We start from the raw sequence: 14,761 nt of genomic DNA, 5'->3' as shown, positions 1-14,761 counted from the left end.
ACTGGTTGTTCTTACAGAAGACCTGGGTTCAAATCCCAGCACCCACATGGCAGCTAACAACTGTCTGTAACTCCAGTTCCAGGGAAATTGGACAGTCTCTTCTGACCTCTGAGGGCATTGCATGATACAGGTGCACTTACCTACATACAGGCAATACACGTATACACATAAAATAAAAATAATAAATAAAATATTTTTTTTAAAGGGTGATCTTGGGCAAATTAAATTACTCAACATCCTTAATGATTCTTCATCTGCAAATGTGTTATAAACAAGTTGGCAAGAAGGCACATCAGTTATTAAGGGCACCTGTTGCTCTTGCAGAGGACCTGGGATCAGTTCCCAGCATCTACACCATGGCTTACAACCACTTGTAACTCCAGTTCCAGAGATTCAATGCCCTCTTCTGGTCTCGATGGACCAGGCATGCACATACTGTACAGATGGACATTCAGGTAAAAATAAAATTTAAAATGTTTGAAGTTTACTTTAAAAAATGGTTATGAAAATGGTACTAGAATCTCATAAAGATATCACAGATTTCAGTGAAACAATTCATGCTCGATGTCCTTAGCACAGTGTCTGGCATACAACAAATTCTCAATAAATGATAGCTATTAATAGTAATGCTTAAATTATCAATCTTTGCTTACTATAAAGAATAACTACATTGAGACTATTCAAAGATCACCACTTCCATGATTCTCTCTGACTATCCTCCAATAAAATAACACAACTCAAGAAGGTTTCAGTCCACTTTCTTGCCCTTGATCACTTAGTGTCTTGCTGACTCATAATTCTTTAAGGACTATGATCACCACCACCACTCATGAAGGAACCATGTTTCAATCATTTTTGTAAAAATCTTAACCTCCAATACTGCCTTCATAGGACATGGAAAGACCACAATTAATACTATGATGATGAAAAAAGTTGTGCAAGTCCACTATGTGAAAGAGTTCTAAAAGGAAAGTGGGATGCCATGGGTGCACACAGCAAATGGGAGGACTAAAGGGCAGCCTCTCTCAAGCTCAAGGATATATAACATGGCCAACTACCTTTTCCTCACTTTCCATAACATAGCTGTCTCCAACTATTCTTATGAATCTTTGCACAACTTGATGTTTCCAGTTTTCACTCATGAATTACACATTTCTCAAAAAGCATTGTATTTTCTGCTCTTTTTCTCTATACCACTTGCCAGAAGTGCCAATTTACCATCTCTACGTGGAAACTTTCAACTCTTCATTCCTAGTCTCGAAATCATTTTTTAAGCAACAACAAGTACTGTATATACAATCATCCTTAGATGTAAAGCAAAAAGACTAGAAGTTGATAGCTGACTTGTAAACTCAGTAACTTTGAGTAAAAATAGATAGCACTTATGAACCACTATTTACTTTTTCCCTGAGAATAGAAAACTGGTTTGTAAACAACTGTAATCTTTCAACTGCTATGTCACATTTTTTTTAATAGAAAAGTAACAATGATAATAATTACCCACATTTCAGATCCAGTTGTTTTACCTAACAATTTTTGCTTTTATCGTAAGAATTTAGTTAAGCTATATATGTCTTGCAAAATATGTCTGTGTTATAGTCCACAGAATAATAATATTATTTGATGCATATTAATTCAAATCACATAAGGTTTAGACTTAATATACTAAAATTACCATGAGACTAAAGGTAATTTTAAATAACAGATGGGCATATAAATAACAGTTTCACATACTAAGATTCATATGTAAAATAAGATTTTCAACTACATAGATGTTTTGTACATTGACTATATTGATGTATCATTAACATTTTTTTAAAAGCCTACTAAAATATCTAAATTTTTGCAAACACATCAGTTTATAAAAATTTTTAAGTATTTTTCAACAGTTAAGTGAGGTCCTATACCTAAAAGCAAAGCAGAATATTTCATCATTCATCTTTCAGTACTTCAAACCTACCGGAGAGACTCAGCCATTCTCCTCAAGTCTTCATTCTGTTGTTTTAAGCGTTCTAGCTTTGCAAGAATCTTGGACAGTTCTCGGCTAGAGTGATCAGGGTGGTCATTATCTCGAACTAAATGGCCACCTATATAAAACAGCAAGGTCCCCCAGGCGAAAAGAATGAGCATAATCCAACGCCAGGAACCAGTCCATGGCCGCATTTTCAGATTTTCAACTCCCACCTCTGGCTTCCTGGAGCTCAAAGAATTGGAAACATTGTAATTCTGGTTCTAGTTAGCACAGGTAAACAGACTTCTGTTATTTCAACACATGATGCTCCGGAACAAATTAGTCTCTCTGGTAATCCTGTGGTGAGCTTTCAAAGAGATGCTCCTGGTGATTCAAGTAGGAAGCTTTAATGTCCAGTGCTTCATGGACTCTACATGCTGTGGAAAGAGTAAGAAATGCATTTATTTACGATAAATAAAATAGTTATATTGATGTGCATGGAATTTAAAATATAACTCAATGGTGTTACCTGGCCAAGACGCTGGAGGATAATCTAATAGTCTAGTAATAAGTAAAAAGTAAAAGCTTGGGGCTGGAGAGATGGTGCAATGGCTAAGAGCACTGACTGCTTTTGCAGAGGACCTGGGTTCAATTCCCAGCACCCACATGGCAGCTAATGACTGTCCTAATTCCAGTTTCAGGGAAATCTGACAACCTTTTCTGACCTTCGCAGTATTGCGTTGCACGGGTGCACTCATATACATGCAGGCAATACACTCATACACATAAAATGAAAATAATATTTTTTAAAGTGAAAGCTTTAAATCTGTATACTAAGTCAACCACACACATTAGGTTCTACCAGACAGCAGATTAGTTAACTCCAAGCCTGAACGCCTAAGTGCCATCATCACTTTTCCTTCTTATGTTATTGTGCAATAACTCTTACATGGGGACCAAAAGATTCTATCATCTTTAGGTAATCAACTAAAACCAGTATGTATTCTACTACATATTTCAGGCTAATGTGTTCATTTATCTAAAACAAAAAAAAAAAGTTTCAGTAAGAATGAATTCAGCCAGGAGTGGTGGTGCACGCCTTTAATCCCAGCACTTGGGAGGCAGAGGCAAGTGGATCTCTGTGAGTTCAAGGTCAGCCTGGTCTACATAGTGAGTTCCGGGCCAGTTGGGGCTGTAGGGAGACCCTGTCTCAAAAAGCACCCCCCCCCCAAATTAAGTGAATTCATTTCTACAAATTCTCAACTCCATCTCCTTCCATCTCATTGCTCTGCTGCCACTGTACTACTTAACTCTTCAAGTAAAAGGCAAACTGTCATTTTTAGGATAAATTCTAAAACTTCTTTGTAACTTAGAGAAGAAAAGGTTATCTAACCCATTAACCAGCTGGCAACCACACCAAACATCACAAGCAAAATTTCAAATGGATGAGGATAGACCATTCTTTCCTCAAATTCATTTAAAATGACAATAATTACAGGGGTGGACATGATTCAAGCATTATATACATATATATGAAAATATAATGAAATCCATTTATTTTTCTCATATGCACTAATAAATACCAAAATTTATAACCAAAGGCTAATTTATAACCATCTAGATCTTTAGTTACTATGCATTTAAACTATAATGCTCATTCTTTACTAGTTTTAGTTATGTGTTTCATTTGTCATTTCTCAATGTTTGGAATTCTCTTAGAAACAAAATTATTTTTTCTCCCAAAGAATTTGTAAGCAAAAATATAACTTAAAACTACTGGGTAATTCTAAAGTCATGGAAGAGAAATCACATATCCAGGCGCGAATTTTTGCGGAGTTCCTTATAAATGAGAGAAGAAAAAAAAGTTTCAGTATACAAGAGTATATGGGGATGGGAAGGATGGTCATGACCACAAATTAAACGATTACGATTAAATAGAAAAGTTGAAAAAAAAAAAAGTTTCCAAAATCAGAGCCACTATTTTTCTACTTCTGAACCTCAATTTTAAATTGATTTTAAATGATCAAGAATTGAAAAAAGAAATCTCTTCAAAAGAATGTCCTGAAAACATTCCAATTCCTTACCATTTATTCTGGTTTCTGGCTAAAACATAGAATGAAAACAACTATTCATTGAAGACGGTTTGAAAGTCAAATTTTAAAAAGCACTAATTCCAATGAATATTTAATACTTTGTTGTTTTAATAAATGCTAACTCCCTCCAGTTTCAGGGGATCTGACACCCTCTTCTGTCTTCTGCAGGCACTACATGACATGGATGCACTTACACATATACAGGCATAAAATAAAAATAAATTAAGCAAATTATAAATAAATGTTAAGTCTATCAAGGACACTTTTAAAAATATTTTGATTCTTTGAGAATTTCATAGAATGTATTTGGATCATATCCAGACCCCTTCCTACCTCATGTCCACCGCAGCCCTAACTCCCTCCCCAAGCTTCATGTTCTCTATTATCATTTTAATTAAAAAAATATTTTATTTGGGGGCTAGAGAGATGGTTCAGGGGTTAAGAGCACTGACTGCTCTTGCAGAGGACCCAGGTTCGATTCCCAGCACCCACATGGAGGCTACAAACCTGGAAATTGAACCCGGGTCCTCTGCAAGGGCAGTCAGTGCTCTTAACTGCTGAGCCATCTCTCCAGCCCCCTTTGTTTTTATTTTATAAAATATATTTATTTTATTTTATTTTTATTTCATGCATATGGGTAATGCTGTCTGTGTGGATGTAAGTGCACTCATGTGTGCAATGCCGGAGGAGATCAAAAGAGGGAATCAGATCTCCTGGAACTGGAGCTATAAACAGTTGTTAGCTGCCATATGGGTGTTGGGAGCCAAACCTGGGTCTTCTGCAAGAGCAGGCAGCACTCTTAACTGCTAAGCCATCTCCCCAGCCCATTCTTTTAATCTTTTAAAAGGAGTACCTAATCTGTGTAAAAAATGCTCTTGGGTGTGGGTCTATCACTTGGAGTCTGGTCAACCTAGCAGGTATAACAATCCTAAGGAAAACTGATTCTCCTCCCAGTAGTTATCAACTGCTAAAAGAGCCTCACCTAGGGCTGGGGCATCTTCCCTACCTCTCATATTATTATCAAGGGCACTTTTAAAATTATTGTTGCTGTTCTTTAACTTCACTGTTCCTTTTCTCCCTTTCTCAAAATTTTGTTCCTCTAATCTCAGCTATCCCATCTATTCATTCAAGCTTAAGACTAAAGTCTGTCTCATTTTAGGTGAAGGATCTAGTTATATGAAGTCTACTTTTTAACATATATAGAAACAATGCAGATGTTCAGGAATTCCTGATTAGAAACTAAGCACAAAAGTGAAATTGCTGAAGTAATAGATTCAATTTAATAAGTCATCAAAAATGTAAATGTGTTAGAACATCTGAGCCAATAATACTAAGACAACTTACATAGCACTGAAAAATTCTATCATGTGCTGAACCAATTTATACCCTAGCAATTTCCAAGATATTAGGATATATATAAGAAATTATAAGTTTATGTTTCCTTTCTGTCCTCATTACCTTTCTGCTGCTGTGATAAAAGACTGATCAAAACCAACATGGGAAGGAGGGGCATTTTAATCTTACAAGTTACAGTTCATAGTTGGAGGAAGCAAGCCAGGAAACCAGAGGCAGAAACTGAAGCAGAGACCACAGGTTGCTGCTTTGCGGCTAGATGCCCCTGGCTTTGCTCATCTAGCTTTCTTATACAGCCCAAGCCCACCTGCTTACAGGTACTGCCCACAATGACCTGGGTCATCCTACATCAATCAGCAATCAAGACAATGTCCCACAGACCAGCTCACAGGCCAATCTGATGAAGGAAATTCCTCAATTAAGGTTTACTCATCTCTGGTGACTCTAGCTTATGTCAAATCAACAGATTAACTAGCACACCTTCACAGCAAAAGTAACTGAGGCAGCTATGATAAGCATCTAAACAAGAGCTTTCCAAAAAGAATAATTTAAATAACAAGTAATAGCAAGATGGATTGAAACACTTTAGTTGCAATTATAAAAAAACTATAATTATTTGAAGTCAGCAAAAGATATAACTTCAATAGTTCAAAGTTTACAAAAACATAGACTTTGTTATACAAATTATACTGGAATTTAATAAGCCACTTTCAAAATATGCAAGATAGCAAATTAATATATTCACATCAAGATTGAGATTATACAAGCTACAATGCATTAAGAAACTATTGTATAAGCAAAACATTATCACTTTTTTTATTATTGCTTTCTTAACAGTATCCTCCTAACTTTTTTCTCAGAGAATATTTCACAGAATCCTAGAGTTTTTTAACAAGTTTTTAATGGAATCAACAAAAGCAAGTCAAATTGAAAAATGAGTCGTTTTCAATGTAGTTTTTCTCAGCATGGTTTAAAAGAGCAGGTATCAAACTTGTCCCCCATGTGCTAACCACAGTGAATGCCTGGTTATTTTCTTGTCATTATTCTTTGTTTGAACCATGACTGCTAAAATATAAACTTCCTAATTTTGTTCACGGTTGTATCCCAAGCATTTAGAGCACTATTTGGCATTTAGTAATCTCTAATGAAAACTTCTGAATGAGTGAGTGAGTGACAGATGCCATACGTGATATAAAAAGTTTGACAGGTCAAGACACCGAGCATATCAGCTACAACTACATTTAATTAAGATAGCAAATCTGAATGGAGAGAACAATATTTTAAGAAAAATGGCTCAAAAATAAAATCATTTATAAATTAGGATTTGTTTTTAATCAACCCATATCTTATAATATACTTTTAGTCTAATTTGCTGGTTTAAAGTCCATTAAATCAACAATCATATGCTTCAATTTAAATCATTAATAGAACTTTCTCTCACTTTGACTCATTTTTCTCCTAGGTGTACAAAGACAACACTGTGACAGAGGACAGTGGGAGAGACATAGAACCCACTCCATTTACTTGTGCAAGTACAAGTGAAAACATTTCAAATGTGTTAGTAAAAATATTTAAACATTCATTAAATATATATTATCATGAGCTAATTTCTGACTAAAATTTAGGTAGTTCCTCCCATTGACATTTTTCTCACAGTGAACTGCTTTCAAATGTTTATAATATACTCAATTCTTCAGAATCCCACAGTACTTTTCTTCTGCAGGGTAAGTAGACTGAAATATGCCAGGCTTCCTTCTGCAAATGTATTTGATTAAGAATAACACTTATTAAAGGGTCTGAGGTGATTCATTTCTTTCACTAGTTAGAAAATTGGGTTATTTTTTCTATCTCTAGAATAATAAAAATATCACAAGTAAAATTTTTATCAAAATACTTTCCTAAATCTGAAGACTAGAGTGCAGTAAGTATCAGTAAGTTGGGTAGTTTTAGTAGAACTGTTACAGGGCCTAAATGAGGTTAATTATATAAAAATATTATCTGTAGTGCTTGGCGCAGCAACAATCTCAATAAAATGCAATTTTATTTTAATGTTGACAAGGTGTAGAGAGTAAAATTATAGGTGCTACAATAAGCAGTGCCTAGATTTAAGATTAGTTCTCTTATATTATAGCTTGGTAACCTAAGTGCCAATTTATTTATCTGTAAAACTCCTACCTCTTCTGAAGAATATTGGGGAATGCTCAAATAATCTATGTGAAGCATTTAGTATGACAGGTAGCAAACTGTTGTGTAGTATATGTTAGTGTTCTTATTTAATAGCTCCAATTATAATTAATTGTATGATAAACCACATGCTGTTGAAAGCAGCTTTTTAAATAGCTGCCAATGATTCCCATATTGAGTATGCACGCCCTTGGGTCATCTCTTCTCCACTTCAGCTAAACCTAGTGCCTCTTTAACAGAACAGGGAAAAAAGTCAATGATTTCACTTTCAAGATAGGGTCACAAAACACTGAAAGAAGTTCTGTCTTGCTTGCATTTTTCTCTGCGTGCTCATTCTGATGCTACAAGCTATCATATTGTGATCTGCCTTATTGGGGGGCTTGTGAAAGGAATTACGGGACTGCCTTCCGCCAAAAGTAAAAGAACAAAGGCCTTCAGTCCAAATACCACAAGTACCTCCTACATTTGCTGAATCCTACTAGCAACTGTGTGGGTGAGCTTGGAGGTGCAACATCACCAGCATAGACATAGAGGACTTCAGCTTTAGGCCACATTATCATTATAGGGTATTAACAGGCTCTGGGTCTGAAGACATGATAGAGGATCCAGTACAACATCTCCTGATATCTAACCAAGAGGTAAGACATGTTGTTTTAAATAACTTACTCTTACAGTAATCTGTTATGCAACCATAGATAATACATGACTACCTTCCATACTAAACTAAGGACCTGGTCTTTAGTTCAGGTGTTATTGTCTGCTTCCAGTAATATGTACAAAACCTAGGGCACAAAGGAACACAAGATGTAAGACAGAACTGAATCTTATTATATTTTTCTTTTATATAATAAATGTAATAAAATAATGTATACAAAAAGTGAAAGTTTTGACAAAAAAATCACAATTATGGTATAGCACAATATACTATGAATCTAAAAGCATTCTTACTGTTCACTTTTACTGTCAACCATGATAGTAGTATTAGCCTAGTAGTAATCTGCCTGGCACAAAAACTAAAAAAAAAAAAAAAAATTAACAACTAGAAAATTTAGAGAAATCTTATTTATTCTTGTTCGTTTTAAAAGGGTCTGGGGATACTGCTTAAAGGTAGAGGCATGTAAAAAAAAAATGAAAATCTGTTTTCAGATATAGAGGAAAGGTCAGCCAAGCCTGCCATGCTCAATGTGGGGGGGAGGGACAATGAAGATAAACAAGCCTTACAATCACTTCAACCTTCTGCCAAGAACGCATTTATTGAATATTAAGATAGAAAAGGACAACTCAAAGCTGTCATCCTAGGATAACAAGAGAAAACCCAGAGCTGACGAAATGTAAGGTTAAGTGGAATTTGCAGGTCACTGTCCTATAGATGAGTGAGCTGATGGGGGAGGGAACGCCTCTTCAGAAACTTGCACAGGAGATCCTTGCTGTCTCTGGCTAGATATTCACTGACTAAGACCCTCTAAGGCTGAAACCAAAATATTTATGAGGAGGAAAATTAAGTGTGAGTGTATAAAAATTAAACATCTCTCAGAGATAGCACTAAGTTATATCAACTCCATATCATAGAAGTTAGGATTAGGAAGCAGGAATAAGAAAATGTTTCCTGGGGCTGGGAAGATGGGTAAAACTGTCTGCTGCTGTACAACAAAAGGACCTGAGTTTGGATCTCTAGCACCCATATAAAAAGACAGGCATTGCTGTGGGTACCTGTAATCCTAAAGCTGGAGGACAGAGACAGGAGGACCTCAGCTAAAACGGCAAGCTCCAGGTTCAATGCGAAATCCTGTCTCCAAAAATAAGGTGGAGAAGTAACTGAGATTGAAGAGACAACCTGATGTCAGTCTCTGCCGCCACGTGCATCTGCAGTGTAAGCATGTACATGTGCATGTGTGTGTGTGCACACACAGAGGTGAACATAACAATATAAATACATTAATATATACAAATAAATGAATAAAATGGTTTACTCAGAGCAAGGCATAGTCTTGAAAGCCACCATTTTACCTAATATGGAGGAACTTAGAGTAGGATATGTGCTGATTTCCACAAACTTTACAAGATCTGCCCTCTTCACAAGTTCTTAGATATAAAACAGTAGTATAAGTAAAATAGAGCTCTAGAATGTACATTGTATGACTGAAACTTTGACTCTGACTGCTCCTTCACATTTTCCCCTCCCACATTTCTTAATGATAGAAATAGTTCAATCACTGTGTTAGAAACAACAATAAAAAACATGTGGTACTATTTTAACTATCAAATTGTTTTTAAGCCTAACAAATAAGAAAATTATCAATAGCCACATTTGGCATCTGACTGTGTGAAAAGGATTTTTTTCCTACTTTCATGTATGTGTATGATATATATGTGGGTGTATATGTGCACATGTGTGCCTGTGCATGAGGAGGTCCAAGGTTGATGTTGAGAAATATCCTGAATTGCTCTTCCACTTTATTCTTTGAGGCAGGGTTTCTCAATCAAACACAGAGCTCCCACCAATATGGCTAGTCTGGCCTGATGTGTTTTTCTGTGAATTATGATCACATGAGGTATGGCAAGACTCATTCAAAATAATTTGGCAGTTATTTAACTAACATAAACACTAAACTAAATACTGTATAGGGAAAGTTAGGCAAATATAGAGAAATACAAATTATACAAACTGAAGTCACCGAGAACAAGAGAAGGCAACCACTGCAGCTAGAAGCCGGCAGGCAGAGCTGTGACTTGCGGGCAGCCGAGGGGATTGCGGGTGGCAGGCGGCAGGAGGAGGGTGCCCAGGGCTAGAGACCTGCCTGGAAGGGCCAATAAGAGCTTCAGTTTTCTGTTGATGTGAAGATATAGGTAACCTCCAAGTTTCCAGTGTTTCAGAAGGGACTTTTGTATTGAAGCCAGAAGACCAAAGTTATTACAAACATGTGCTGGGGAAATGTATCTTTTGGACAACTAGGTTTGGGTGGGATTGATGAAGAAATTGTACTAGAGCCCATTAAAAAGTCACATTTTTATAAATAAAAAAGTCCAAGATGTAGGATGTGGACTCAGACATACTGTGTTTGTACTGGATGATGGAACTGTATACACATGTGGATGTAATGATGTAGGACAGCTAGATCATGAAAAGTCCAGAAGGAAACCGGAGCAGGTTGTTGCCCTGGATGCACAAAATATCATAGCTGTTTCATGTGGAGAAGCTCATACACTAGCACTTAACGACAAGGGCCAAGTGTATGCTTGGGGTCTCAATTCTGATGGACAACTTGGCCTACTAGGATCAGAGGAATGTATCAGAGTGTCCAGAAATATTAAGTTTGTTGGATAGTGCAAGTTGCACGTGGTTACTATCATTCACTTGTACAGATTTCACCACAGCATATTAAGTCTCTACTTGGAATCCCATTCATGCAAGATGCAGCAGGAGCCCACAGTTTTGTGCTTACTCATTCCTGAGCTATCTTTGGATAGGGGCTCAACAAATTTGGTCAGCGAGGACTTGATGAAAATGATAGGTATGTTCCTAATTTACTAAAGTCACTAAGATCTCAGAAAAGTTTATATTTGTTGTGGAGAAGATCATACTGCTGCATTAACCAAGGAAGGTAGAGTGTTTACTTTTGGAGCTGGAGGGTATGGTCAGTTGGGGCATAACTCAACCAGTCATGAAATAAACCCAAGGAAAGTTTTTGAGCTTACAGGAAGCACTGTCACTCAAATTGCTTGTGGAAGGCAGCACACCTCTGCATTTGTTCCTTCTTCAGGACGAATTTACTCCGTTGGCTTTGGTGGTAATGGGCAGCTGGGAACTGGCTCAACAAGCAACAGGAAAAGTCCTTTCACTGTAAAGGTAAACTGGTTTCCTTATAATGGGCAGTGTCTACCAGATATTGATTCTGAAGAATATTTCTGTATAAAAAGAACTTTCTCAAGTGGAGATCAAAGCTAGTCCTCAGAGCTGTGGACTACCAGATGACTTCAGATGCCCTGATCCTTCAAAGCAGATCTGGACAGTGAGTGAAGCTCTAATTCAGAAAGGCTCAGCTATCCTTCTGGACGGTTTCCTGTGAAGATAGCCAATGAGGCAGATGGAACATTTTCTTCGTCTGGTTGCCTGAAGAGAAGTTTTTTTAGCTGTTAGCAATGATGACCACTATAGAACAGGCACCAAGTTTTCAGGGATTGATATGAATATGGCTAGGCTGTTGTTCCACAAACTTTTACAACCCAATCATCCTCAAATATCTCAGCATGGGCAGCTAGTTTGGAAAAAAAAAATCTTATACCTAAACTAGCTCCTTACCTGATGCTGAAGCAATGAGGTTTTATCTTACTCTACCAGAATGTCCCAATGAGTGATTCCAACAATTCCACAACAATAGCAATTCCCTTGGTACAGCTCTTGTGAACCTAGAAAGGCACCACTAATCGTGCTTGAAAACTGGTGGTCAGTACCTGAACCTCCACTATTCCTCAAGTTGTAGAACTTTTTAAGGAAGTTGTGGTACATCTTTTGAAACTCTACAAGATCGGCATTCCCCCTTCTGAAAGAATTGTCAACAGTTTTCTTCATACCGCATTAAAGGTTTTAGAAATATTACACAGGGTAAATGAGAAAACAGGACAGATTCTACACTATGATAAATTTTATATACATGAAGTACAAGAATTCATAGACATAAGGAATGATTATACCAACTGGGTCCAACAGAAGGCCTATGGAATGGATGTCAGCCATGGATTAACTGAGATGGAGTCACTATGTAGCCCTGGCTCTATGCAAACCAGTTGGCAGATATCCCTGTGACAATTTGCACATACCCATTTGTATTTGATACCCAAGCAAAAACTACTCTGTTACAAACAGATGCAGTCTTACAGATGCAGATGGTTACTGATCAGTCCCACAGACAGATATGTCTCCTCTCTTTCTCTCCCAGTGATTGAATCTGTGAATTCCCACTTAATTCTAGTGCTGCACAGAGAGAATATTGTAGGAGATTCAATGGAAGTTCTTAGGAAAACGAAGAACATCGATTACAAGAAGCCACTTAAGGTTCTATTTGCTGGAGAAGATGCTGATGCAGGAGGTGTATGCAAAGAATTTTTTTTGGTCATAATGAGAGAATTATCAGATCCTAAATACGGCATGTTTAGATATTACGAAGATTCCAGGCTCATTTGGTTTTTGGATAAGACATTTGAAGATAGTGATTTATTCCACTTGATTGGTGTCATCTTTGGATTAGCAATTTATAATTTTACTATTGTGGATCTCCATTTTCCATTGGCTTTATATAAGAAACTATTGAAAAAGAAGCCATCTCTGGATGATCTAAAAGAGCTAATGCCTGATGTTGGGAGAAGCATACAATAATTACTGGATTATCCAGAAGATGATACAGAGGAAACATTTTGTCTCAGTTTTATAATTACTGTTGAAAACTTTGGTACAACAGAAGTGAAAGAGCTTATTCTAAATGGTGCAGACACAGCTGTTAACAAACAAAATCAGCAGGAGTTTGTGGATGCCTATGTGGCTTATATATTCAGTAAATCAGTGGCTTCTTTATTTGATGCTTTTCATATGGGCTTTCATAAGGTCTATGGAGGAAAAGTCCTTCTGCTCTTTCGGCCTAATGAATTAACAAGCTATGGTTATTGGAAATACAAATTATGACTGGAAAAAACTGGCAAAGAATACCGAATACAAAGGGGCGTATTGGGCAGACCATCCCACAGTAAAAATTTTCTGGGAAGTATTTCATGAATTACATTGGAAAAGAAGAAACAATTTCTGTTATTTTTTTTTTCTGACAGGTAGTGATCACATCCCCATTCTTGGTATGAAGAGTCTGACGCTTGTCATCCAGGCAACAGGAGGTGGGGAGGACTACCTCCTGGTTTCTCATACCTGTTTTAATCTTCTAGATCTTCCAAAATAAGCAGAAAAAGAAACTTTACAATGTAAAAGATCCAAGCTATTGATCACAATGAAGGCTTCAGTTTAATATGTTGCAGTTCTAACTTCTCAGTTTAATGCAAAAGCATTAAACTAGTTGTGTTTTTCTTTTGATGAATTCAACAAAGTGAAACTATAATTCTTACTTGCAAAATGTTCATTACTATGAGTACTGATGAAAGCCAAAAAATATTAAAGAAAATTGAGCAACTGTTAATACTAAGTTACTGTATAGACCTATGAATTTTCCCCACCCTCAAAAATATACAAGTATTGTGAATACATTAAAGTTTTACTAATATGAATTTTAAGAGTTTGCATATTTCAGAAATGATGTGTGAGTGCATGGAAATGTTGCTTAATGTTTCTTGAATCACTGGGTTAAAAAAACCTTTAACTTTGGCCTGCCAATAGTCCTTCATTTTTTTCATTTTGTAAATAATAAAATAGTAATGTTCAGTAATAAAATAGTTATGTTCAGATACTAGTACAGTTTTCTATGGTTGGAACTGAACTGAGCTGAATTTTATGGGTTAAAAATTATGAATTAATCTTACCCAGATATTCTATAAAATAGCATGGTAGAAACAGCCTTTTTACAACAATGAATGTCCATGCAGACTTACATTAATACTAATGTAGTTCTCCCCTTTTCTGAGTCCTGAGTGGCTGACAGATGGGGAGGTTATCAGAAAACCTGTTGACATTTAGTAATAGAAAAGTTAGAGTTGCCAGAAACAGAAACGGGCTGCTGTGATAACCAGCCGCAGAGCTATCACTGCTGCAGGTACTCATTAGAATGCTTAGTGCTTTAGAACTTGCATACTGAGAAACAAATTCTAAGTTCTATGGTGCTGTTGCTTAGTTATCTCTTGATAAATTGTGGAAGTGATTTTCTGCTATAATGCAAATATTTATTTTTTTAAAGTTATAAAAGTATGCCATTTAGCCGGGCATGGTGGCACATATCTTTAATCCCAGCACTTGGGAGGCAGAGGTAGGCGGATCTTTGTGAGTTCGAGGCCAGCCTGGTCTACACAGTGAGTCCCAGGGCAGTTGGGGTACAAGGAGACCCTGTCTCAAAAAGACCAAAAAAAAAAAAAAAAAGCCATGAAAAATTTAAATGATAAAGGTTTATTGGTATAATATTTAAAATATATGTATTTGGGCTGGAGAGATGGCTCAGCGGTTAAGAACACTGGCTGTTCATGCAGAAGACAT

General features: G+C 36.5%; 1 protein-coding gene and 1 pseudogene across 2 annotated transcripts in view; one reads left to right on the top strand and one right to left on the bottom strand.

The window, feature by feature from the left end:
• Positions 1 to 14,761, bottom strand: part of Fut8 (fucosyltransferase 8) — a 295,663-nt gene that overhangs the window by 152,119 nt on the left and 128,783 nt on the right. For both annotated transcript variants that reach the window (XM_017802945.2, XM_029555569.1), the window contains one exon: positions 1,961 to 2,388. In XM_017802945.2, coding sequence (XP_017658434.1) covers positions 1,961 to 2,163 — 203 coding nt within the window. In that variant the 5' untranslated portion in view covers positions 2,164 to 2,388. The remainder of the gene's footprint in view (positions 1 to 1,960; positions 2,389 to 14,761) is intronic.
• Positions 10,501 to 13,618, top strand: LOC103749310 (annotated as a pseudogene).

The sequence above is a fragment of the Nannospalax galili genome, unplaced genomic scaffold (genome assembly GCF_000622305.1).
Source record: "Nannospalax galili isolate Female #2095 unplaced genomic scaffold, S.galili_v1.0 scaffold285, whole genome shotgun sequence".
NCBI classification, from domain to species: domain Eukaryota; kingdom Metazoa; phylum Chordata; class Mammalia; order Rodentia; family Spalacidae; genus Nannospalax; species Nannospalax galili.
This window is presented reverse-complemented; position numbering and strand designations above follow the sequence as displayed.